The sequence below is a fragment of the Arachis duranensis genome, chromosome 3, assembly GCF_000817695.3.
Source record: "Arachis duranensis cultivar V14167 chromosome 3, aradu.V14167.gnm2.J7QH, whole genome shotgun sequence".
NCBI lineage: Eukaryota > Viridiplantae > Streptophyta > Magnoliopsida > Fabales > Fabaceae > Arachis > Arachis duranensis.
In genome coordinates, this window is record NC_029774.3 from 126,599,075 (window position 1) to 126,626,269 (window position 27,195).

Here is a 27,195-nt window from a genome sequence, read left to right on the forward strand (position 1 = left end):
ACTGGAATATGCACAAATGACGCGAGCGCGATCTGCAAAATTACAAATGACGCTGGTTACGAATTTTGGGCTGTTTTGACCCACTTTTCAGCCCAGAAAACACAGATTAGAAGCTGCAGAATGGACAAAGCAAGTTGTCCCCAACCATCAACTGAAAATCTGTTAATTAATTCGAATTTAAATTCAAATCTTATCTTTGAGGAAAAGATATTATTTTTAATTGTTGATAATTAGACTCTGTCTATTTGTAATGGATTAATTTGTTTGATCTTTCTAATTTATTCCATGCTTTGCTTTATATTTCAATAATTGTTTTCGCTCTTTATTTTATGAATATAGGTGGAACGGAAGTATGACCCATGTTCTAATTGAGTTCTTGTAAAACTTGGAAAAACTCTTTACTTGAACAACAGCTTGAAAACATATTATCCTAAATTTTAATTATTTGGATTTAATGGGACACGTGACATATAATCCCCTTACTTTTGGGTAATTAGAATTTTTGTGGCATATAAACTGAAAATTGATTTTTACCCTCTAATTGGAATTAACTGACCAAGGAATTGGCAGTTAATGAATTTTAGAGGAGACTAGGAAGGTCTAAGGAATTAGGACCTAGTCACATATAGTTTGCCATGAAATTATATCTTGCATGATTAAATTAGTTAGTAATAAAAAAATTTAATTCGGAAAAATAGGTAACTCTGAAACCTTAACTATCTTCTCGTTATATTATTCCCAACTTATTTATTTGTCTGTGTTTAATGCTCTTTGAATACCAAAACACTCTTTTTTGCTTGCCTAACTAATCTTATCAAATACTATTGTTGCTTAATCCATCAATCCTCGTGGGATTGACCCTTACTCACATAAGGTATTACTTGATACGACCCAGTGCACTTGCCGGTTAGTAAGTGTGGGTTATAAATTCCACACCAAGTTTTTGGCGCCGTTGCCGGAGATTGACTGTGATTAACACTATTAATTGTTTGATTGTTTAGATTAGGCGTTTTAATTTCAATTTTAATTAAAAATTATTTTATTATTTTTCAAAAAAAAACAAATATTTTAAAAATTTCCTTGTCTTTCGTTAGCACCCATATCCCCCATTTTAATTTTTTTCATTTAACGTTTGAATTTTGTTTTTAAAACCTGCGTCCATTTTTTTATTTTTCTTTTTATTTTTATTTTTTTTATTTTCATTCTGTTTCTTTCCGTTATTTTTTTATATTTTATTTCTATTTTTAACCTTCAAAAAAAAAATTTTTTTAAATAAATAAATAGGACCAATATTTCTCTTAATTTCTGAAATTAAATTTGGTGTTACCTATTTATTATTCTTCTATTTATTTTATTCAATATTTTTATCTCTTTACACAGGTTACCTCACTGGGAATTCTCTACACTCTGACGTAGAGATTCCCATTCTTTCTTGTGTTCTGTTTGTTTATGCGCAAGAACAGAGACAAAGAACATCTCTTAGGCTTTGATCCTGAACCTGAAAGGACTTTCAGGCGGCGTTTACAACAAGCAAGACTTTGCAAGGCTGCAGAATCCACTACGGCAAATAATAATGCTAATGCCAATGTGGTAAATCGGAATGGGGATGATCAACAGAGGAGAGTACTTGGCTCTTATTCTGCCCCTACTGCAGATCTTTATGGAAAAAATATTGTGGTGCCTCCTATAAATGCAAACAACTTTGAGTTGAAGCCACAATTGGTCACCTTGGTGCAACAAAATTGCCAGTATCACGGACTTCCTCATGAAGATCCAAATCAGTTCATATATGATTTTCTGCAGATATGTGATACTGTGAAGACAAATGGAGTGAATCCAGAGGTGTACAGACTCATGCTTTTTTCGTTTGCTCTGAGAGATAAAGCAAAGCTATGGCTAGATTCCCAACCAAAGGAGAGTTTGGATACTTGGGACAAGGTTGTTACTGAGTTTCTCACAAAATTTTTTCCACCTAAGAAGCTGACTAAGCTTAGGTTGGAGGTTCAGACCTTCTCTGTATGAAGCTTGGGAGAGATACAAGCTACTGACTAGGCAATGCCCTCCAGACATGTTCTCCAAATGGACCCAACTGGATATCTTTTATGAAGACTTGGGTGAGATGTCCAAGATGAGCCTAGACACTTCTGCAGGCGGTTCATTGCACAAGAAGAAGACACCAGAGGAGACTATTGAGCTAATTGAATTGGTTACAAGCAACCAATATTTATACTCATCTAACAGGAATCCTGTGAACTCTGAGACCCCTCAGAAGAGAGGCGTGTTGGAAGTAGAAGCTGTTAATGCTCTTCTTGCTCAGAACAAGCTGATGTCTCAGCAAATAAATCTACTTACTCAACAGATGGGTGGCATGCAAGTCTCAGCTATCAACAACCAAAATCCAACATAGGAAGTCTCTTATGACATGGCAAGTAATTTTATGCAAAATGATAATTATGATTATGCTCAATCTTCTTCTGAACAGGTGAATTACATGGGGAGTGGTCCTAAAAATCCCAACAGTGATCCATATTCTAAGATATACAATCAGGGGTGGAGGAATCACCCAAATTTTGGGTGGAGAGATCAACCTCAGAGACCTAAAAACTTCAACAATAATCCTCAAGGCGGATTTCAACAGAACAACTATAATAACCGCCAATTTCAGTCTCAGCAACAACAACCACCTCAGCAGGCAAATTCTAAATCCCAAGAAGATTCTAAATGGGAAATGATGATGAGTTTCATGCAAGAAACCAGGGCCTCCATTAGAAACCTGGAGGTGCAAATGGGTCAAATGAGCAAGCAATTACCTGAAAGGTCTCCAAATACATTCCCTGGTGATACAGTGGTGAACCCAAGAGAAGATTGCAAGGCCATTCAATTGAGAAGTGGTAAGGTAGCTGGTTCTGAGACCAAGGTCAATGAAGATCCAGTTGAAGGAGAAGCTCGAGAGGAGAAGAAGGAAGAGGTAGAACACGCCCCTCCTAAGCGTGCAGACAACCCGTTTCCTGACTCTTTTGACAACTATCCCGCCTTACCAAAGGCTCCTGAATATAAGCCAAAAATGCCATATCCTCAGAGGCTTCAGAAAGCGTCCAAGGAAAAGCAATTCTCTAAATTTTTAGATGTCTTCAAGAAGCTGCAGATCAACATCCCTTTTGCAGAGGCTCTGGAGCAAATGCCTCTCTATGCCAAATTTATGAAAGAATTGTTGATCCACAAGAGGGATTGGAAGGAGCAAGAAACCGTGGTATTAACTAAGGAATGCAGTGCAATTATTCAACACACCCTTCCTGAGAAAATGCCAGACCCAGGAAGCTTTGTCATTCCTTGCACCATTGGAGAAGTCGGCATTCAGAGAGCTTTATGTGATCTTGGAGCTAGCATCAACCTCATGCCACTTTTAGTGATGAAAAAGCTTCAAATTGAGGAGGTAAAACCTACTCGTATTTCTCTTCAACTTGCTGATCTTTCTATTAAATTACCTGTGGGTGTGGTTGAAGATTTACTTGTTAAAGTAGGACCATTTATCTTCCCTGTTGACTTTGTTATATTAGACATGGAAGAGGAGGTAAAACCCTCTATTATACTTGGTAGACCCTTTTTATCTACAGGTAGAGCTCTGATTGATGTGCAAAAGGGTGAATTAACCCTGAGGGTCAATGAAGAACAGGTGGTCCTGAATGTTTTTGAAGCTCTCAAGCACCCTAATGATTCTGAGGGGTGCATGAAAATATATGTTATCAAACCACTTGTTCAAGAAGTACTGGAATCTGATGTACTTGATGATGTTCTGGATCCTATTTCTGAGTATGAATTAGTTGAAGTTGATGATTCACCACCCCAAAAGAAGCTGATGAACACGCCAAGCAAGGAGGAGGAAGCCCCCAAGCTTGAGCTCAAACCCTTACCTCCTTCCCTGAAATATGTATTCTTGGGTGGAAATGATTCATATCCAGTGATTATTAGCTCTTCTCTGAAACCTGAAGAGGAAGAGGCGCTTGTTTCAGTGCTCAAGAGTCATAAAACAGCTCTTGGGTGGACCATTAGTGACTTGAAGGGGATTAGTCCAACTAAGTGTATGCACAAGATTCTTCTTGAAGATGATGCCAAACCAATTGTACAACCACAAAGGAGACTCAATCCAACTATAAAAGAGGTGGTCCAAAAAGAGGTAATGAAACTATGGGAAGCGGGTATTATTTACCCTATTTCTGACAGTCCTTGGGTAAGTTCTGTGCAGGTAGTTCCCAAAAAAGGCGGGATGACAGTGATCAAGAATGAAAAGAATGAGCTTATTCCTACAAGAACAATCACAGGATGGAGAATGTGCATAGATTACAGGAGGCTCAACACTGCTACAAGGAAGGATCATTTTCCCTCCCTTTCATTGATCAGATGCTTGAGAGGTTAGCTGGTCATGCCTTTTATTGTTTTCTAGATGGATATTCTGGGTATAATCAAATTGCAGTGGACCCTCAAGATCAAGAGAAGACAGCATTCACATGCCCCTTTGGAGTATTTGCCTACAGGAGAATGTCATTTGGACTTTGCAATGCTCCAGCAACTTTTCAGAGGTGTATGCTTTCAATTTTTTCTGATATGGTTGAAAAGTTTATTGAGATATTTATGGATGACTTTTCTGTTTTTGGTAATTCTTTTGAATCCTGCCTTAAACATTTATCTCTTGTCTTGAAACGGTGTCAAGAATCAAACCTTGTTTTAAATTGGGAAAAATGTCATTTTATGGTTACAGAAGGCATTGTTCTTGGACACCGGATTTCAAGTAAGGGGATTGAGGTTGATAGAGCAAAGGTGGAGGTAATTGAAAAATTACCACCACCAACTAATGTTAAGGCAATTAGGAGTTTCTTGGGTCATGCAGGATTTTATAGAAGATTTATAAAGGATTTTTCTAAAATTGCTAAACCATTGAGCAACTTGTTGGTTGTTGATGTTCCTTTTGTCTTTAATTCTAATTGTCTGCATGCTTTTGAAACTCTGAAGGCAAACCTTACCTCTGCTCCCACTATAGCTCCCCCTGACTGGGATTTACCATTTGAATTAATGTGTGATGCTAGTGACTTTGCTATAGGAGCCGTTTTAGGACAGAGGCATGACAAGCTTGTACATGTCATCTATTATACCAGTCATGTGTTAAATGATGCTCAAAAGAATTACACAACTACAAAAAAGGAATTATTAGCTGTTGTGTATGCTGTTGATAAGTTTAGGTCCTATTTACTTGGTTCTAAGGTTATTGTTTATACTAACCATGCTGCGTTGAAGTACCTTCTAACCAAACAGGATTCTAAACCCAGATTAATCAGATGGGTGTTACTCCTTCAGGAGTTTGATATTGAGATAAAAGACAGGAAAGGGTCAAAAAATCAAGTAGCTGACCATCTTTCCAGAATTGAGCCTGAAGCAGGAGAACAACCACCCACAGCTGTGACTGAGACATTTCCAGATGAACAATTGTTCCTCATTCAGCAGGCACCATGGTTTGCAGACATTGCAAATTACAAAGCCATGAATTTTATCCCAAGAGAGTACAGTAGGCAACAAGTGAAGAAGCTATTGACTGATGCAAAGTACTACATTTGGGAAGAACCATACCTTTTTAAAAGGTGCTCAGATGGCATAATCCGGAGATGTGTCCCAGATGAGGAAAAGCAGCAGATTCTTTGGCACTGTCATGGGTCTGATTATGGAGGCCACTTTGGTGGTGAGAGGACAGCTACAAAAGTCCTTCAGAGCGGGTTTTACTGGCCGACTCTCTTCAGGGACTCTAGAGCATTTGTAAAGCACTGTGGCAGATGTGAAAAAGTTGCAAATCTCCCTGCCAACCATGAAATGCCACAGCAGGGACTTCTTGAGGTTGAGTTGTTTGATGTGTGGGGTATTGATTTCATGGAACCTTTTCCACCCTCACATTCAAACAACTATATCCTAGTGGCAGTGGACTATGTGTCCAAATGGGTGAAAGTTGTGGCTTTGCCCACCAATGATGCCAAGGTGGTAATGGGCTTTCTTCAGAGGTATATCTTTAGCCGGTTTGGCGTCCCAAGGACACTCATTAGTGATGGAGGAAGTCACTTCTGTAACAGACAGCTAGACTCTCTTCTGCATAGATATGGAGTATGTCATAAAGTGGCAACCCCCAATCACCCTCATACAAGTGGACAGGTTGAAGTTTCTAACAGGGAGCTTAAGAGGATTCTGGAGAATACCGTCAGTGTTTCAAGAAAGGACTGGTCTAGGAAGCTTGATGATGTTCTCTGGCATACCGGCCAGCATACAAGACTCCAATTGGCATGTCGCCCTATCAGTTAGTCTATGGCAAATCCTGTCACTTGCTAGTTGAGTTGGAGCACAAGGCTTATTGGGCAGTTAGGTATCTGAATCTTGATTCAGAAGCTGCAGGAATTAAGCGGATGCTTCAGTTGAATGAGCTTGATGAATTCAGATATTCAGCCTATGAGAATGCCAAGCTCTATAAGGAAAGAACCAAGTTACTGCATGACAAAAAGATCGCCATCAGAGTCTTTGAGCCAGGACAAAGAGTGCTTCTATATAATTCAAGGCTCAAATTCTTTCCCGGGAAGATGAAATCCCGGTGGTCAGGGCCGTTTGTGGTTACCAGAGCCTCACCATATGGTCATGTGGAAATACAAGAAGAAAATTTTGACAGAAAATTTACCATGAATGGCCAGAGGTTGAAGCACTATCTTGGAGGCGAGATTGACCGCCAGAGGTCCACTCATCTGCTGAACTAGCAGAACTGAACGTCAAGCTAGTGACGTTAAAGAAGCGCTTGTCGGGAGGCAACCCAATAATTTCGTATCCTTCACTATTTTTCGTAGTAATTTCTCTTAGTTATTTTATTTTTATTGAGTTCTTACTAATTTTCTAATCATGCAGCTATGTTCTCCCAGGAACCGAACACCTCAAGCTATATTTCAAAAAAAAAAAAAAACGCACACACGACGCGAAAGCGTCGCTGACGCGTTCGCGTCAGATGGATGTGTATGAAAAATAAATTTGAGAGAGAGTTGCGCGGGAGTGGCGCGAGAATGGAGCCTTTTGCACAAAGAAGCCCACGCGATCGCGTGCCCCACGCGTTCGCGTCGCTTGTGATTTTTCGCCATCCATGCGGCCGCGTCACTGACGCGGACGCGTGACCTGCAAAATCGACGTAAAAGAGTGTTTGGGCAGAGACTTGTGCTGGCTTGGGGCAAGAGTTGTGCTAAACGCACGGAATTGGTCACGCGGACGCGTGACCGATGCGATCGCGTCGATTGCACAAACGGCCATCCACGCGTTAGCGTGAACGACGCGATCGCGTCGTATGAAAATAGGCATCCCAAGCCATGCGAACAGAAAGTCGCGCGGGCACGCTGCTGGCTTCGCGCGAATAGCATAAAATCCAGGGCACGCGATCGCGTGCCTGACGTTTCCGCGTCATTTTGGAAAGTTCTTCTTTACTTGAGGACAAGCAAACCTTTAAGTTTGGTGTTGACGCTGCGCTTATTGGTTTTCTGGCACAAAAGAGAGGCGAATCATCTTCACGAAGGAGCACAACCTGAAGAATAAAGCGACCGCTAGGATAACTAAGGTGGTTGAGTTCCTTTCGTTTTTATTCCTCCTTTCTTTTTCTATGTTATGTTCCGATTTTCTGCTATTTTACTTTGTCTGTTGCATGATCTTTTATTAGTTAGAATCCTAGGATTTTTTTTAAAATTTCTTTAATGCTGAAAAGATATTTCATGTACCACTCACTGAACTTGAATCTAAAAAGAAAAGAAAAAAAGTGATATATTGTATGAGAAATTGAGTTTAATTATAAGAATAGTCTTATTTACTTAAATGTGGTGGTATTTTCTGTGATTTTTAAATGCATGATATGAACAGTGCATATTTGAATTTGAATCAAGGGATGTTGATGTATAAGGAATAGGAATTTAGAGAATTATTATGACTTCTCTGAAATAAACAAAAATTTAATCCTTGAAGCAAAAGAAACAGCGAAAAAAAATAAAAAAATAAAAACAAGGTCCAAGGCTCTGAGCATCAATGACTAGGGAGGTCAGACATGATTAAAAGCTCAAAGAGTTGTTTCCCTAGTCATATGCTTGTGGTGTGATTGTGTCAAGTAATCCTTGAGACAGAACACCTAGAGTTGAGATCAATTACATTTAACAGAGTATGCCAAAGGCTTTGAGCACCACTGTCTGGGAGTAATTAAAAGAAAAACTAGAACTCAAAGAGAGTTTCCCAGTTAAGTGCTTATGGTGTTTCTGTGTTAAGTAAAGCTTGAGACAAAACATTTAAAGTCACGGCTAGACTCAAGGTGCAAAGCACCAAAGAAAAATAAATTAAAGTAAATGTTACTGTGTTCAAGGATTAAACTGAAATGTAAAGATCAGAGAATTCATAATATTATCCGGATTCTAATTCCGAATAACAATAACATTTTTGATTCAAAGGAGAGTGAGATGCCAAACCTATTCAGGATTACAGTTATAAACCCCACTATAAAAAGAGACACGAGCTTAATCGAACTCTCATTCTCATGCAAATTCACATCCTAAACCTATATTAGTTTTGGTTGCTTGAGGACAAGCAACAGTTTAAGTTTGGTGTTGTGATGCGTGAGCATCTTATCTATCTTTTCCTAGTGAATTTGCATCTAAATTGTTGAGTTTAATTGAGAATTAATTATATTTTAGCCACTATGGATGCTATTTTGAGTTTTGTGCAATTTTATTTATTTTAGATAGCATTCGGATGGATTTGATGAAGTTTCTGCAGAAAAGAAGAAGAAACCAAAGAGATGCCCAGCGAAGACCGACGCGGACGCATGGCTCACGCGACCGCGCGGAATGGAGAAATTGCAATGACGCGATCACGTGTCTGACGCGAAGGCGTGAACTGGAATATGCATAAATGACGCGAGCGCGTGGACGACACGGACGTGTCACATGCGCGATCTGCAAAATTACAAATGACGCTGGTTACGAATTTTGGGCTGTTTTGACCCACTTTCCAGCCCAGAAAACACAGATTAGAAGCTGTAGAATGGACAAAGCAAGTGGTCCCCAACCATCAACTGAAAATCTGTTAATTAATTCGAATTTAAATTAAAATATTATCTTTGAGGAAAAGATATTATTTTTAATTTTGATTTTAAAACCTATTAGGATTAGTAATAAATAGAAACTCGGTACATTTAGACAGGCACCATTTTTTACCAATTTGTTACGAGAACCCTTATTTTTCTTCTCTGAACCATGAGCGACTAATCTTCCATTGTTAAGGTTAGGAGCTCTGTCTATTTGTAATGGATTAATTCGTTTGATCTTTCTAATTTATTACATGCTTTGATTTATATTTCAATAATTGTTTTCGCTCTTTATTTTATGAATATGGGTGGAACGGAAGTATGACCCATGTTCTAATTGAGTTCTTGTAAAACTTAGAAAAGCTCTTTACATGAACAACAGCTTGAAAACATATTATCCTAAATTTTAATTACTTGGATTTAATGGGATACGTGACATATAATCCCCTTATTTTTGGGTAATTAGAATTTTTGTGGCATATAAACTGAAAATTGATTTTTACCCTCTAATTGGAATTAACTGACCAAGGAATTGGCAGTTAATGAATAAATTAGTTAGTAATAAAAAAATTTAATTCGGAAAAATAGATAACTCTGAAACCTTAACTATCTTCTCGTTATATTATTCCCAACTTATTTATTTGTCTGTGTTTAATGCTCTTTGAATACCAAAACACTCTTTTCTGCTTGCCTAACTAATCTTATCAAATACTATTGTTGCTTAATCCATCAATCCTCGTGGGATCGACCCTTACTCACGTAAGGTATTACTTGGTACGACTCGGTGCACTTACCGGTTAGTAAGTGTGGGTTATAAATTCCACACCAAGTGTCAGTAGGGTGTCCACGGGACGATCCAGCCTCGTCATCATGGTGGACTAGAGGTGCTCATCCAGCACGAGCAGCCCGTCGTCTAGCACTAGATCGACGAAGGTGATGATCTATCCGGCCTCCGTCATCACCACCAACCTGCTCCTCCTGCATCATGTCGTCGAGCCAGCGCCACTCGCGATCAGTGGCACGTGTACCAATGCGTCGTCTCTGCTCCACACATCTGTTATCGGGCATATCCGACGCTGGAACTCTAGTCGGCGCCTGCGACGATCCTCTGAGTATAGCATCGTCCGGAACCTGGGTCGGCCTGGGGTCGGCAAAAGCAATCCTGGTGACAGAATCCTATGTGCAACACGGTGCCACCAGTCCAAGTACTCAGCGGATGGACCGAGATCAGCCACTCTCTGGATACTCAACACAGAGCAAACTCGCTCGTCCCAATACTGATGCCATGTCCTATAGTAAGTGGGGAACCATCTATCTCCACCCCTGTCGTCCTTACTATGAAGATACTCAATGTTCAGGGCTGGCTCAAGCAGATGCTGTACGCTCCCTAGCTATGGGAAGACCCTGTCTAACTGATGACACTCAATCACTACAAAGTATATCAGACTGGTGACGGCCCGCCATAACCGGCTGTGCTCCTCAGTCAGTATCTTTCGATGGATGACTGCCAGTACATCCAGAGAACCATAAGGCTTCCACACAATCTTCTATCAGGAGGCAAGTCAGCATTGTACCAATTTATACATATAAGTGGGGGAAGAACTAATAAAATAATGAAAACAAAAACAAATTACTTACATCTCGATGTGTCAGTCGATCCAATGCCAGACAATACTGAATAATCCGTTGTTCCTTCCCATCAGAAGTGGGCAAATATGTGGCCCATATGAGTTGCAGAAATAGCACATAAGTATGTAATTTCATATATAGAACGTTATGAACTTGAAAGAATACGTGAATTAAATTATACCCGGATGCCAATGGAAAAGAGAGAGCGTCAAAACCCTGCGGCTTTAGTGGGGAAACCGCCAAAAGATCCATGACTATAGCAACTATAGGGGTCCAGCCAAGTTGGTGATGTTTCTGTTCGCCACCCTACACATGCATCGGTACAGCCACGCCAACGCAGTGGTTCCCCAACTATAGCTGCCCATGTCGTCAAGTCTCGCCACAAAAGGCAACCAGCGAAGGTGGACCCGATTAGCACTCTTGTCCATGAACAGCTGTGTCGACAGAAGCATCATAATATATGCACATGCATATATGCGCACGGTCTCCTCTGAAGCATCAGCTGGTAACACCCTGAACTGCTCATGGAACCATGTGAAGTGGACTGTGTATAACTTTCTCTTATCCAACGGCGGAAGCTCACCAAATAAGTACTCGAACCACTCCCATGCCGGTCTGGCCCCCTCGATGTGCAGGTGGAAGTCAGTCATGCACCCGGAAACAGCCTGCCCATCCACGGGCATCCTCAGCTGGTATGCCACATCCTGGAGCGTGATAGTACACTCTCTGAATGGCATATAGAAAGTGTGGGTCTCAAGCCACCACCTCTCGATAAATGCGCTGACCAGAGGCTCATCTAACCAGAACCAATGCGCGTTCAGCCTAGCCAGGTGGTACAACCCAGCCCTCTCCAAGTAAGGTATGGTCCTATCATGTAACGGCATATTCTGTTGCCTACGGACGCTATACACACATCGGATTGGCTGCATATTCAGAAATAAAGAACATCGACTTAATTTCTAACAATGACATCACCAAACTATAGCTTATGTTTCTATTCTTAAGCTACTTGGGTTTTAAAATTACTAATTTACCATCCACAACTAAAAATCTAACTTCTCTACCTTTATTTTTAAATGTTAAAAGTAAAAGTTTAAATTTCAAATTTTGATTTTCAAACAAAACTAAACCAAGTCTCTATCTTTCTAATTAATAAATTACTTCCTTAATATTTAATAACATATACAGTTATTAAAATATTGAAAGAAAATAAAGACACTTACCTCTTCATTGGTGGTTTCGGCTACGTGAGCAATGCCGTCGAGCCGGTACAACATAACCGCCGTTCATCCTCCATTCTTTCAATGCTCAAGAATTTTCTCTCCCATATCTCTACTTTCTCTCTCTAACTTTCTTTCCAAATTTCCTCAAATGAATTCTGCTACAGCTTCACGCGGTTTATATAATAAGCCACTCTCCTCATAATCCACTACAGGTTGTAGCGGATTATGCTCTCAAAAAAATTGGTCATAAACCGCTAAAGGGTGTAGTGGTTTATGTTATGCATGCTCTCAACGTAATCTGTGAGAGAGTATAACGGATTACGTGCATCTGGGTTCCGCTACAAAATGTCGCGGATTACATGCAATTGTTTTTGTTGTATTTACGTCTGGAGTTTGCCAATGTTATATTTGCATTATGTTTTCCTTCAACCATTTTATTTGTGTAAATTGCCTAAAGTAAGATGGGCAATATTTTTCATTAACAATTTATAATTATTTTTTAACACTAAAGAGTATAATATTGTCTTATAAGTTTTTAGTAACTATAATTTTCTATTTTTATTTTTAAATTTTAAAAATACTTTTTATCTAGATTTAGCTCAATAAACTAATTATGATAATTAAATTAAATAACTTTAAATTTTATTAAATAAAACAAAAAATTCACAATGACCTAAATAAACAAACAAAAATTTTTTTTAAAAAATAAAAAATTATTGAAAATTATTTATACTTCACGAAACATATACTCTAAATTATACAAATACAATATTTGAGATTTGGTTATATCATTGTCCTCTTCCATATTTATATAAATCGCGTTGACTTATAGAGTTTTTATATATTTTACGTACGAATTCTAATAAGAAGACCATGAAAAATCTTAACAATGTGTACAATGGATTTTGAATTTAGCTCAATACAAAAAAAAATCCAAGAAATTATTTTAAAAAATTAACCATTTTAACTATAATTTATCAAAAAAATTCACCCAAATATCCTCTTCCCTCCTAAGCCATCTGCCATTCCCACTCTCATCAATCATCCTACCTCTCCGGCGTTAGAAACTTTTTCATCAACCATCATTATCTACCCTTGTAGGAGCTAAGCCTCAGAGTGGTCCCTGAAGTTACACTCGTGCTTCATAGTAGTCCCTGAAGTTACACTCGTGCTTCATAGTAGTCCCTAAACTTATTAATTACCCAAATTGGTATCTGAAGTTAAACGCCGGGACTCAGTATTGTCCTTCCGGCACATTTTCTCCAGGTGGCGTGATCGGAAAGCTGATGTGGCTAATTTGGTGACACGCGGGCAATCATAACGGCTAGCTGAGGTGGATGAACGAATTTTATTGACTCAATTTGGTCCCTAATTCGAAGTTTAAAATCCCTAATTTCCAAATCTGAAGATCAACCTCCAGTGCCCTTCTCTTCTCTTCTGGTCTCTTCCCTTCGTATCTCTGCAGCATCTTGATACCCAAACGACAATGGCTAGTGCGAGCAATGCTGCTGGAAGCTCGAACAACCCACAATCGTTTGGCTCCATCATGAGAAGAATGAACAGGAACAGGGATTTGCGTTTGCCAGAATGGTGTAGATGCAGTTTGAGACCAGTACTGCGATGGTCAATGACGGATTCTAATCCAGGGAGACCCTTCGTGGGTTGCCCAAACTACAATGTAAGTGGTTGTTGTTGTTGTGGTTTGCTGTAATTTTGGATATAAATTTGGTTGATTCTTTTAGCTTGGTGCAGACTGTAGGCAAGAAGTGGTGTGGTTTGTTTATGTGAATGGATAAAATTCTTGAAGAAGATGTGATCACATGTGATGGTAGAGCAAGCCCTTCAATTGACAATGAAGAATGGAAGATGAAGTTTGCTTGGAAACTTGGAAGATTAGAGTCTGAAGTTAGGATTCTAAAAGTGGGTGGAGTTTTGGTTTTTGTATTTATGCTGCTGGTTATAGTAGCTATTCTTGTCATAAAGTTTGATAGGCAGTTTGGACAATTGTATCTGGGAAGAAACAAATGAATTATGCATGTTGTTGCTGTAGTTGTACCTGTCAGTTTGTTTGAAAGAAATGAAAATTAAAGTGATTAAAGTGATTGAAACTAGTGTGCTTGCATATGTTAGAATTTGGAGAAACAAGATGAACTAACAATTTATTCATCCAAAATATAATTGTTGTCAATAAAATAGGAGTTGACAGTGTTTGGAATGCAACTTAATTGCATATGAAAGTGCAAAATAAAACCAAAAATCTGACACAGATATCTTCAAGAAAGTCATAATTCATAATTCATATTGTAGTGATTACATCCAAAATAAGGCATTATAAAGCCAGAACAATAGTCACCAAAATAAGGCATTATAAAGCCAGAATAATAGTCACCAACTATATCAGAGTTTTCAAAACATAAGTGTCATAAGTTTTCAATCTCCAACACTAGAATTGTAAGCAAGAAAGCATATACAGTACATTACTTCAGCAAAACAGACAAATAAAGACACCATATTGTCGCTAAATATAAAAAACTAAGTCAGTAATTCTTGGTTCTGGGTGGCTTAAATCCCGGATTAGGCACAAATCGCATTGCTGGTAGATTCATTGCTGTTTCAGTGCTTGCAGGCTGACTGCTTGTTGGGAGAGTACTTGCAGATGGAATGCTTGCAGATGGAGGAGATGGAGTGCTTGCAGATGGGGTGCTGGTTGGTTGGGTGGTAGCAGTGGGTGTGGACAACTTTCTCTTAGGAGGCAGTTTGGATGGCCGAACAGGAGGTGGTTGCACCTATGTATGAAACACCAAAAATTTAATGTGACTAAGAAAAATTAATGTATGCGCATAATACATTTATATATATATATATGGGTAAGTAATATTACCGACCTGTTGCGAGTCGTCAGTTTCTGACATAATATGCTGACTAAGATCAAGCTGAATCTCAATCTGATCCTGTGACACAACTGGGGCATCACCACCATTTACAGCAGCAGTTGGAGCAGAATTGTTGACCTCACCTCCATTAGCATCAGAATTAGCAGCAGTAGCAGCCGCCACAACAACTGATTCTTCATCAACGGCCCTCTTATGACAGTTCCTCTTTGTGTGACCAGATTCACCACAATAGCGACAATGTCCTTTTTTATGAACTCTTTTCATTGAGGTCTTCTGCTTTTTGCCTTTACTTGGCTCCTCATCAGCATCCTTTCTTCTTTTCTTCTTGATTGGCCCTGGCTTCTTCTTGAACTTTGGTGCTTGAGGTCTATTATAAGGTGATTTCTCCCATAGTGTCTGGCCAGGAATTGGATTTATATGGAAGCCAGGTGTTGTTGTATGCTTCCATGGTCAACCAGTTATGACAGAATTCATCTGGCCTTCTACCAGCCCTGGCCAAAGCGGCACATGCATGCACACATGGCATCCCTACAAAGAACATCACAGCCATACATAAACAAAATTCGAACTGGAAATCAAAAATAAAAAAAACTAAAAAATATGCATAAAAAAACCATACCACTTGGTTGCCAAAAACCACAGGTGCATGATCTCTTGCCTAAGTCCACAACCATATTTGTAGGCCACCCATGAACTTCAAATATTTCGTAATCTGCATCACCAGACCACATGGGAACCCATTTTTTTTATTCCTTTCTTATCTTTTCCAACCTACTTATCTGTATTGGAGGTAGAATCCCGTCATTGTTCCTCAACTTCACCTTGTTTCTGGCTATAGATCTCATGATGTACATCCTGACCTCCTCCAACAGTGTGATAATAGGCTTGGCTCTAGGTTCTTTGATCCGTGAGTTGAAAACCTCACATGCATTATTGCAGATGTTGTCCATTTTAGGTGCAATGCTGAAGAATGCCCTGCTCCATGAATTCTTTGGCCATTTGCATAGATAAGTCCAAGCATCCTTATTTAGCCTTTCCAATTTTTTCATCCCTTCGACAAATTCCTCTTGAGTCGTAGACCTTGCACACTCCCAAAGTAAACCTCTAAGCTGATTATCCTTCCACTGTTTGTTGAAGTTCCTCCATAAATGCCATACACAGAATCTGTGATGGACATTTGGGAACACATCTTGAACTGCATGAATTAGACCCTACAAATCCAACAAGCCAGTCACAAAGTTTCAAATCGAGCCTCAAAAAGGTCCCTAATGTTATTTTAATGAACTCGTACTGGTCCCTCAAGTTGTGTAAGTGACATCAACTTGGTCCTTAGCTTAGCTGAGTACACAGATACTACCCCTTATACTGCAACCATCAACTATACAGCATACAACAATGACTCAATCTGAATAAACAGATTTGTGTTTATAAACCAGCAGGTATTCAATTCAACAATTATTTAATTTACACAACAATTATTCAATTAAACAATTATTTATGCAGCATACAACAATGACTCAATCTGAGTAAACAGATATGTGTTTATACACCAGCAGATATTCAATTCAACAATTATTTAATTTACACAACAATTATTCAATTTATACTACTATTATTCAACCATCAACTATGCAGCATACAACAATGACTCAATCTGAACAAACAGATTTGTGTTCATAAACCAGCAGGTATTCAATTCAACAATTATTTAATTTACACAACAATTATTCAATTAAACAATTATTTATGCAGCATACAACAATGACTCAATCCGAGTAAATAGATTTGTGTTTATACACCAGCAGATATTCAATTCAACAATTATTTAATTTACACAACAATTATTCAATTTATACTACTATTATTCACTACTTAGCAGCAGGTATATCTAAGAATCACTACTATTATTTAGGATAACTATCAATAGATATGCATACCTTTTGCATGTCTGAAATAAAACACCAACCATGTTGCTTGTAGTCACCCAAGTCTTGGTGCAGCAATTCCAGAAACCATCGCCAATTATCCGTGTTTTTGATGGGCACTATTGCATAAGCAATCACGTAAATGTGATTGTTTGCGTCTTGACCAATTGCAAAGAGGATTTGACCACCATATTTTGTTTTTAGAAATGCTCCATCCAACCCTATAAGCGGTCTACAGCCAGCCTTAAACCCTCTTTTACACCCATCAAGGCAAATATACATCCTATCAAAAGTTGGATCTTCATCAGGATTGGGATGAGGTGTAACACCAACACTAACAGTGGAGCCAGGATTAGTTTTCAGTAATGTCAACCCGTAATACCTAACCATACCATACTGGGAAGCAGTATCTCCATAAACTATGACCTTAGCATCCCCTAGAGCCCTTGTTAGTGAAGACTTGTTGAGGTCCAAGTCGCACTTGCTCTTAAAGTACTGGGCAGCTTCACAATGTCTAAGGTTGGGATATTTTCTTAATTTCCTAACCAGTTTGCAACCCATCCACTTCCTGTTAGCTAGCCTGTTCTTAGTCTCTCTAGGACAAGTGTGATCGTCCATAAATGTCTTGATCTGCCAGCAGTTACCCTCACTGTCCCTGGAAGCATATACTACCCAGCCACACTCCTCTCCCTTACAAACAGCCCTCATCCTTAAATTGTCATTCTTCTTCCACCAGATCCGCCTTCCCTCCTGGATACAGTACTCACGAACAGCTTCCTTGAATTCCATCTTCGAATTAAATTTCATCCCAACCTTTAGTTTAAGCTCACCAAACCTTCCTCCTTCCCTAAATACCGGAAACACCTCATCTGACTCAACCTCCTCTAACTCATCCTCAGAGTTTGGTGGAGTCTTCATTTTCTCAGAGTGCCAAGACTCTCCACCATCAGATTCATCATAAGCTTTATCTTGAGCATCATAATATGCTCCCGTTTCACACACCTTAGGAATCGGGCCAAAGAAGAATTCATCATCTTCAGACCCTGACTCTGCACACACAATCTCATCATCCTCAACCATCTCATTAACTTCTTTATTATCTGTTGTAGCCCTCTTTTTAGCATCACTCTTCTTTCCAATTGATCTCTTCCCAACCACTTCTTCTTCCTCACTAGAGACATCAACAGTAGCAGGCATATATGGTTCGTCCTCTACACTGTCATAACTGTCATGGGAGTCTGAAGATTCTTCCTCACTAGACAAGCTAACAAACACAGTCTCAGGATCCTTTCCCTTAACAGATGCTCTTCCAAAAGTTCCAGTTGCAGTTGATCTTGTTAAAGGCCTCCTAGCATGTAATGCTGCATTCTTTACTTTTTGATGGCCTTTCTTTGGTATATCAGACCTCCTTGATTTTTGTGATGCTGATCTTATTACAGGTTTTGAAGTGGGCTGGGCTGTTGACTTTGGTGGTGGGTGGGGCTTGGTAGTAGGAGCAGCAGTGGACTGGCCCATTCTTTTTGTTCGTGGGTTGGGCTTAGAAGTAGTAGCAACTGTGGGTTTGGCCATTATTTTTTGTGGTAGGGTGGACTTAACAGTGGGAGCAGTAGCTGTGGGTGCTGCCATTTTTTTGGGTGGTGATTTGGAATGACTAACAGAAGATGCAGTAGTGTGACTCTTATGCTTTGGTCCTGAAATACCTTTACCAGTAGGCATAGTTGGGGGGATTGTTGTTGGAGTAGGAATTGCGGTGTTTATTGGTTCTGAGGTTGGAATTGGTGGTGATGTGGTGGAAATTGTATTGGCTGTGACATTGATGCTGGGGTATGTATGTGGAATAGGGTCTGGTAGCACTATTAACTCCTTGCCTTTGGATGATGGTAGTCCTGTTTTCTCATCAAACACAGGTTCAGAGATCCCATGTTCATAATACACATGGACAATTCCCTTGTTGGTCTGAGCAGCATAACACATCTCCATGAGCTCTTTGTCATGTGTCAAAGCTCTAAGATTACTTTGCAATGGCCTATTAGGCACCAGCCACCAACAGTGAGTCACATTGTCATACCCAAGTGTCTTATAGTAGTCTCGGAGAAAAAATACATCCACCGTGTCTACGTCAACTCTCGGCAACTCAGATATCTGTCCACCACTGTAATTCACAGTTCCATCACGCTCTCTGACGAATAACCCTCCATGGTGAAATATGATGGTAATCTAAGGATCTCCCATCTGCAATTTAAAAACAAAATTTCATGATCAACATCATCATCTTCAACCATATTAACAAGTTGGAAACCACATTAACTGTAAATGCAGCAAAGCATAAAAGATAAGAAATAGCATTTCTCCATGACAAACAGTCCTCATACAGTCAACACTTTCATTAGCCTAACCACTCAGAAAACTAGTTGCGATCAAACCCTAGCTAAATATTGCGAAACACAAACATGCATACCCACAGATAACACTCTAAAAAATCGTTTCTAACTACTGAAGAGATTAAACTAACAATCTTAACAAAAAACAGAGCATTCCTTATATCACATTATATTTTTTCTTTTTTCCTTACCTTTTTCAGAGAGACAAGCCTTCGATACAGTCTTTGTTTGAGGCAGATGACGATATCCGATCCTATATAGTAGTCGTGCTCCATAGAAATCGCAACAGTTACCACAATCCACCCACCGCCATTGATGAGTGAAGGGGAGGAGGGGTTTGTGTTGTATTTTGAAGGAGGGAAGAGAATGCGTTACGTTAACGTTTGATGGGGGAGTCTTCAAAACCAACTTTTGAAGTGAAACGACGTCGTTTCGGCCATTTACGCGCCACCATCAAAACTACGTCGTTTTAGCCTTGCCCGCATGTCACCAAATTAGCCACATCAGCTTTCCGATCACGCCACCTGGAGGAAATGTGCCGGAAGGACAATACTGAGTCCCGGCGTTTAACTTCAGGTACCAATTTGGGTAATTAATAAGTTTAGGGACTACTATGAAGCACGAGTGTAACTTCAGGGACCACTTTGAGGCTTAGCTCACCCTTGTAGCCCCCTCTTCCATCACCATTGCTGAATCGTCATCAAACAACCATCCACGTAATTATTAAAATAACCATCTAACTACCTAGTGAAATGACCATCCAACATTTGTTAATTGTATATACGTAAATTGAATCGAATAAAATAACCATCTAATTAATAATTAAAATAACCATCTACATACTTAGTGAATTGAACATTCAACACATTTGTGGGGTGGATAAAGTCGACGGCGACACATAAAGATAAGGGAGGAGATCCAGGGATAGAGCAGCCGCACAACGACAACTTCGGCTAGGCGAGGTTGTGAATCTGCTCCATAGTATTAATCAAATTTAAAAACTAAAATACCTTGGTTATGTAACGTGGCAATGACGGTTCTGTTGTCAACGGGGATGGGGGCATCCATAAAAGGAGAGGCTGTAAGTAAGAATTTTTTGGTCTCGAGGTTGGGTTTTAGAAGAACATTTGTGGTCTGACCGGGTATCATGACAATGGTGTTTGTGTTGATTGGTTTTATGTATGTGGCATTACCTTCAACCATCGTAAGTTTGTGCCCTGCTACTTTGAAGAAAAGCTATTCATTCTCTGCACCATTTATTAGCGGCGTCGGCTGGACGGTGTTGGGCCGACTACGGGAGAGGGACTACACAACTGGCGCGCTGCGGGATTATGCGAATGATGCAAATTGCGCGACGGTGTTGTTTGACGTTCGCGGTGTGCACGACAGCGTTTGCCAAAGTTATGGACGACGGCGGCTACTATCGATGACGGCACGACACCGATGAGACAAAAGGAGACCGAGTGAGAAAGAAGTTACATCACATTGAAAAGAGAGAAACCGTTTTTACGGTATACGTAACTGTTACAAATTTTTATTTATTTTGAATTTTAAATTAAAAATGATTAAAATTAATTAATTTAATTATTATTTAATATAATTTTAATTTTACTCGTATTATATACCTTATACACTAAATTTATTGACTTCTCGTATTTTTTCTTTACGTAAACCGCTGTTTTATTTTAGTTCAAGGAAAAAATTCTACTGATAAACATTACTATGTGTATATAATTTGGCATGTATTATGGCATGTAAACACATCCCTAAAACCTCAGCTATATATTTTAAGAAAAAATATTTTTTATACTTTGTCAATTTCAATATATTTTACATAGATATTTAATTAGATATATTGACACATAATAAAATAAAATAATTACTTTTTACATTAATCAATCAAATTGTCAATTAAAAAAACCAATTGAACTACTGTCTTATGGTTGAGGTTATATGAGTAAAAAACAATAATACCAAATTTCTAGAGTTTTACATATATACATATACTTGTAAACCCGCAACCCTTTACATAGTTAAAAGATGCAATTTTTTAAAATTTAAAAAAAATGACATATTAATCCTGACTAGTCTACGAATATTTAAATTTTTTAAAATTTAAAAATATATTTAAATTCTTTATAAGAATCGAAATAACTGTTTTAATAAAATAATTTTATACTGTCCAAAAAAGATTTAAAAATATAAAAATGATATTTTAAAAATAAAAAGTAAAATTAATTTGAGTATAAATACTTTGTGTTTTGTAATTCTCTTTTATGCGATTTTAAGATTTTATTCCTTCATCGTACTTCTAGTTATATAAAGTAATCTTGAATTACTACCACAAATATGGGTTTTAGCAATGCCAAAATTTGTAATATCTTAAAATCGTTCTCTTAGATGTTTTAGAGAATGGTTTTTTAAACTGTTGCTAAAAAAGTTCAATTTTTTACTTCGTTATACCAACAAAATAAAACCGTTTTCTTTGACTATTTTAAAGAACAGTTTTATAATCATTACAATGATTTATTTTTAGGCAACGGTTTTTTATTGTTGTTTAAATATTTGTACAAAGGATACGTATAAAAACCGTTGCCAATATTGTAACACTTTAAAATTGTTCTATTAGATGATCTTAAAGAACAGTTTTTACAATATTGCTGTCGAAGTTCAATTTTTCACTATGTTATAGCAACAAAATAAAATCGTTCTCTTTGACTATTTTAAAGAACGATTTATAACCATTACATCAATTGTTTTATTAAGAAATAATTTTTCAATATTTAAATAATTTAATAAATATTATTTATGGAAAGCATAAATTTAAAAATATATTAGTTTTTATTCCATTCAATTTTTGCTAAAAAATTTAACATATAATATTTTTTTACACTTAAAAAAAAAATCAGAACTCTAACGTAAACTTTCTACTCATTTCTTTTCCATCCCTCTAGCGACCCATAACCCACCACCATAACCCACTATTCATTATCTTTTCTCTCTTTACTAGTGAGTCATAACCCACTACCATAGCCCACCATTCATCATCGTACATTAGCCATCATCGCATAACTTCACGCAACCCTCACTATACCACCGAGCTCCAATTCGTCGTAATATGAACTCTTTATTTTTAGAAATTAATCAATTAAGAGTAATTAAATTAGTTTTATTAATATTTGGAGTTTAAGTTAATTAATATTTGTGTGTAAATTTTTATAATTGGTTATTTTATATAATTTCAAATTAGAATTCAGTAATGGAAGTGTTATATAATTAAATTTAAGAAATCTCTATTATGAATAAATCATGATTTATTTTATTAGTTTGAGCTCTTAGAGATTAATTTACTAGAAAATGATTAAATTGATTTTTATAAATACTTTGGGTTTAAGTTAATTAAGGTTTATGTACAATCTTTACTATAATTAGTTATTTTACATAAATTGGTAAAAATAATTTTTACAATATTATATTTAAATTTTAAATTATTATTCGGGCAAAAAACCAGAATCCTCCAATGGCAGGCCAGATTTACGAATATAAGTCAAAACCAAAATTGTTTCAGTAATGAGCCAACCCATATATTTATATAAATCGAACCAGCCAGGTTCGAACTGCATCCATGAATAATTCGAACCAGAGCAGTTCGAATTACAAGGAAGGCGAACAAAGTAAATCGAACCAGGTAGGTTCGAACTAGCAACGCACGTAATTCGAACCAAGCTAGTTCAAATTAGAGAGAGAGAAGCTGCATCAAGTAATTCGAACCAGGCTGGTTCGAATTACAAAATCCCTAATTCGATGAAGGCTGGTTCGAATTAGTGGGAGACAGAGCAGTATATATATGGTTGTAAACATGAGTTGCTCTCATTAGAGGGTGCAAGATGGCTAGTGAGGAGAGTTTTGTTGTTTTGGTTCACCACAGAGGATCCATTAAGAGGAAAACTTGTTCCGGTGTGAAATTCACAGATAAGGATCCTCTCTGTATTGTCGTGAGTCCTTCGACGAGCTATGATGACCTTGTTAGATCTGTGCTGATGAAACTTGGTCAGGAAGGTGCGAAGCGGGTTAAGAAGTTTTACTATCGCATTCCAGTGACGGTCCTCCAGGATACCGTGAAGTATGATTGTTTCATGATCAGTGGTGATGAGGACTTGCAAGTAATGTATCTTTGTCGGCGGTAGTTTCCGGAGGTGAGGACACCAGAGTTGTTGGCAAAGCTGGTTGATGTGGTATCCAGCTCAGGGGGTTCGAACCGGAATACCACCACTTTAGCCACGGCAGCCAGTTCTAATTCTCGGCCTGCCCTTGGTTCTTCCTCCGTCCCTGTGTACCAGCCAGTGGTCCAACCTGTCGGCTCCCCGTCTTTTGCTGTTGATCTCAATGGCAGCGTAGGCGATGAGGTTGGTTCAAGGGAGAATCTGCCAGACGCTTTACTGGGCGTTGCACCAGTTGGCGTTGGAGACGGATTGTTGGGTGATGCAGAGGAGGATGACGTCGAGCCGGATATGATTGACGATGACAACGGCGATGATATTGGAGCGAGTGAGCCTGCATTGGCGGTAGGTGGTTCTAGCTCTGGCACACAGCAGTATCCACCTCATTTTTCATCTTTGGACTTGGATGCCATGAGGCAAGAGGGGGTTTCTGGGCACTCTGTTGGATTCGGAGCTAGAGATGCGGAAGGGACTGCTGGTCTGACAGAGTTCCAGGTTGGTCAGCAATTTCAGGATAAAGATCAGGCCCTGTTAAGTGTGAAGACTTACAGCATCCGATGAGGGGTACAGTACAAGATAGTCGAGTCTGATTATCGCCGGTATGTGGGCAAGTGTTCTGAGTTTGGGAATGGGTGCACATGGTTGATTCGATTGAGTCTCCGGTAGCGCAAGGGCATTTGGGAGGTCAAACGATACAATAGACCTCATACTTGTCTTGCCACCTCCATCTCGAGTGACCACAGGAGTTTGGATTACCATGTGATATCTGAGTTCATTATGCCAATGGTTAGAGCGGATGCATCCGTCAGCATCAAGGTGCTCCTGAATGCCATGACAGCACACTTTGGGTTTAGGCCGACTTACAGGAGGGTCTGGATGGCAAAGCAGAAGGCTGTTGCCCTCATCTACGGTGACTGGAATGAGTCATACAACGAGCTGCCCAGGTGGGTGTTGGGAGTCCAATTGACGATGCCTGGTACTGTTGCAGTCCTAAGGACTAGCCCCGTTCGAGTTGGAGGACAGGTAGACGAGTCTCAAGCTTATTTTCACAGATTTTTCTGAACGTTTCCACTGTGCATCGAGGCATTCCGTCATTGCAAGCCGCTAGTCAGCATTGACGGCACCCATCTGTATGGCAAGTACGGGAGAACGTTGCTCATCGCAATTGCACAGAACGGGAACTCCAACATTCTACCTGTTGCATTCACACTAGTAGAGGGTGAGAATGCTGAGTCTTGGGCATTCTTTCTCTCCCACCTTCGTCTGCACGTGACACCGCAGCCGGGTTTGCTGGTTATATCGGACAGGCATAATGGCATCAAGGCTGCGCTTGAGGCTCTTGACGGAGGTTGGTTACCTCCATCTGCATACCGTGCATTCTGCATTCGACACGTAGCTGCCAACTTTGCCCTTACCTTCAAGGGCAAAGACGCACGGAGGCTTATTGTGAATGCGGCGTATGCCAAGACCGAGGTTGAGTTTGATTACTGGTTTGATATTCTGCGGTCTGAAGACCCGACGATGTGTGAGTGGGCAAACCGGATTGATTATTCCTTGTGGACTCAACATTGTGACGAGGGTTGGAGATTCGGTCACATGACGACGAATATCTCCGAGTGTGTGAACTCAATCCTGAAGGGTGTCAGAAACCTACCTGTATCCTCGCTGGTAAAGGCAACATATGGAAGGCTTGCGGAACTTTTTGTTCGCAAGGGGAGAGAGGCTGAGGCCCAGATGGGAACCGGACAACAATTCAGTCAGCACTTGGCCAAGTGTATTGAGGCCAACTTGAAGACAGCGAGGTGCTTCACGGTGACTTTGTATGACAGGGATAATTCCGAGTTCACCGCTGCCGAAACCACTCCGATTGGTTCCTTCTCATTGGGTAGCTACAGAGTATCGCTTGTCGCTCGGACATGTGACTGCGGGTACTTCCAGGCGCTTCATTTCCCATGTCCGCACGCACTTGCATGTTGTGCCTACCACGGGTAAACTGGACCACTTTTGTTCACAGCGTGTATAGGATTAGTTCGGTATTCAGTGTGTATCGGATGAGATTCATCCCTCCGATTCCAGAGGGTTTCTGGCCACCATACGACGGGCCCACTGTGATACCGGACCCTGACAAGAGGCGTGCGAGAGAGGGTCGTCCGAGGTCCACCAGGATACGAACAAATATGGACGAGGCAGATCCAAACCGTTCAAAGAGATGTGGCCTATGTCGCCAACTCGGACACACACATCGGAGTTGCCCACAGTTGAGTGGATCGTCTCACACTGGGGGCCATTAGTAGCCATGTTCTTAGCGGTAGTACTTATTTTAGTTAAGTTTTATGCCAATGATTTTTTTACTTTAATGTATTCAGCATGCTCCGTTAAGTAATGAATATGTTGTGTATCACTTTGAGTCTTGCTACAAGTACCCTAAATTCAAAATTTAATAAATAAATGTACATATTAGACTGTTATATGATGCAATGATTATATATAGTCACTGATAAATCCGGTAAACACCCGTTTTCAAAGTACAATTCGATGAACAAACAACAAAGGAAAACCGCTCTAAAATAACAACAAAAGTACAATGTCTGTGATACATGAATAAACCCTACGGAACAAAATACATGATATATGACTCATCTAAACAGATGCGAGCCCGTACCGCAACGACGGGGTACCCGTGCCCGCTGACCCCTGCGGATAAACGGCTCCTCATCCTCGATATCATCTGCGTCCTTATCAGGGCCAGGCTGTGCAGGTGGCGTAAAATGGGAGGCTGCCGCAGACGGCCCGGCAACAGACTCTGATGCAGCAGCGTAGGCGGATGGTGGGGTGCCTCCCAAACCAAAATGATCACCAACAGATTCCATAGGAGGCTCGTTCAGATCAACGTCTAAGGGTATCTTAGTGCCTGAGGTCTCACCACGCCTTTGGGCCGGCACGTCCTCCTGCATGATGGCGGTAATGTCCGCTAGAAACTGTGGACCCCCGAAGTCCGCATCAAGCGTATTTGAGCCAAGGAAATCTGACCACTGTGATCCCGGAATAACCCAAGGGGTACCCTCCTGCTGAGGCTGGTCATGGGCGGGTACACCAACGAAGTAATCCCCAAGAGACACATATACCGCTAGCATCAAAACCACTAAGTCACATATACCGCTAGCATAAAAAATATTTCCGTACTAACCTCGTCGTTGATGATCCCGGCTATATGAGCAACTCCGTCTAGGCGATATAACCGTGCCGGATCGTCCCCCATCAGTAGAGTATTCCGTTCAGGTCTTCGTCGGAGAGAATCTGGCTCGTTTTCTCTGAGATTTGGTGGGGTAGGGGAAAGGAAGAACGGTTCGAATGAGGGTGATTCGAACTCATTATATAGCCGAATCACTAGTAATTCGAACCAGGTCGGTTCGAATTATGAAGGAGCCATGCTAAGGGTAATTCGAACCAGGTTGGTTCGAATTACATACGTTGCAAACTTGGCTATAGTTCGAACCAAGCTTGTTCGAATTACGTTGGATTGAAGTTCGAACCAGGTAGGTTCGAATTACATGCAAAGTTTCGTCAGCCTAATTCGAATTAACCTGGTTCAATTTATTAAGAAGAGTATTTTAAACCATGCTGGTTCGAATTATATAAAGATAGGACTTGGCTCATTGATGAAACGAATTTCACTTTGGCTTATTTAGATAATTTGCAACTTGTCTTGGCTTATTAGGGTTTTTTGTCCTATATTTTATCTAACACTAAATTCCCAAATAAATTCCTAATTTAACATATGTAAACATATACAGTCACA

General features: G+C 39.6%; 2 protein-coding genes across 2 annotated transcripts; both read left to right on the forward strand.

Moving 5' to 3' along the window:
* Window positions 1-23,063: 23,063 nt before the first annotated feature.
* LOC127745599 (uncharacterized) lies at window positions 23,064-23,957 on the forward strand. The gene is made up of 2 exons (XM_052258527.1): window positions 23,064-23,344; window positions 23,420-23,957. Exons 1-2 carry the CDS (start codon window positions 23,064-23,066, stop codon window positions 23,955-23,957), a joined length of 819 nt encoding a protein of 272 aa, XP_052114487.1.
* Window positions 23,958-24,179: 222 nt separating this feature from the next.
* Window positions 24,180-25,687, forward strand: LOC127745600 (uncharacterized). Its single transcript, XM_052258528.1, has 3 exons — window positions 24,180-24,419; window positions 24,480-25,324; window positions 25,411-25,687. Exons 1-3 carry the CDS (start codon window positions 24,180-24,182, stop codon window positions 25,685-25,687), a joined length of 1,362 nt encoding a protein of 453 aa, XP_052114488.1.
* Window positions 25,688-27,195: the final 1,508 nt, after the last annotated feature.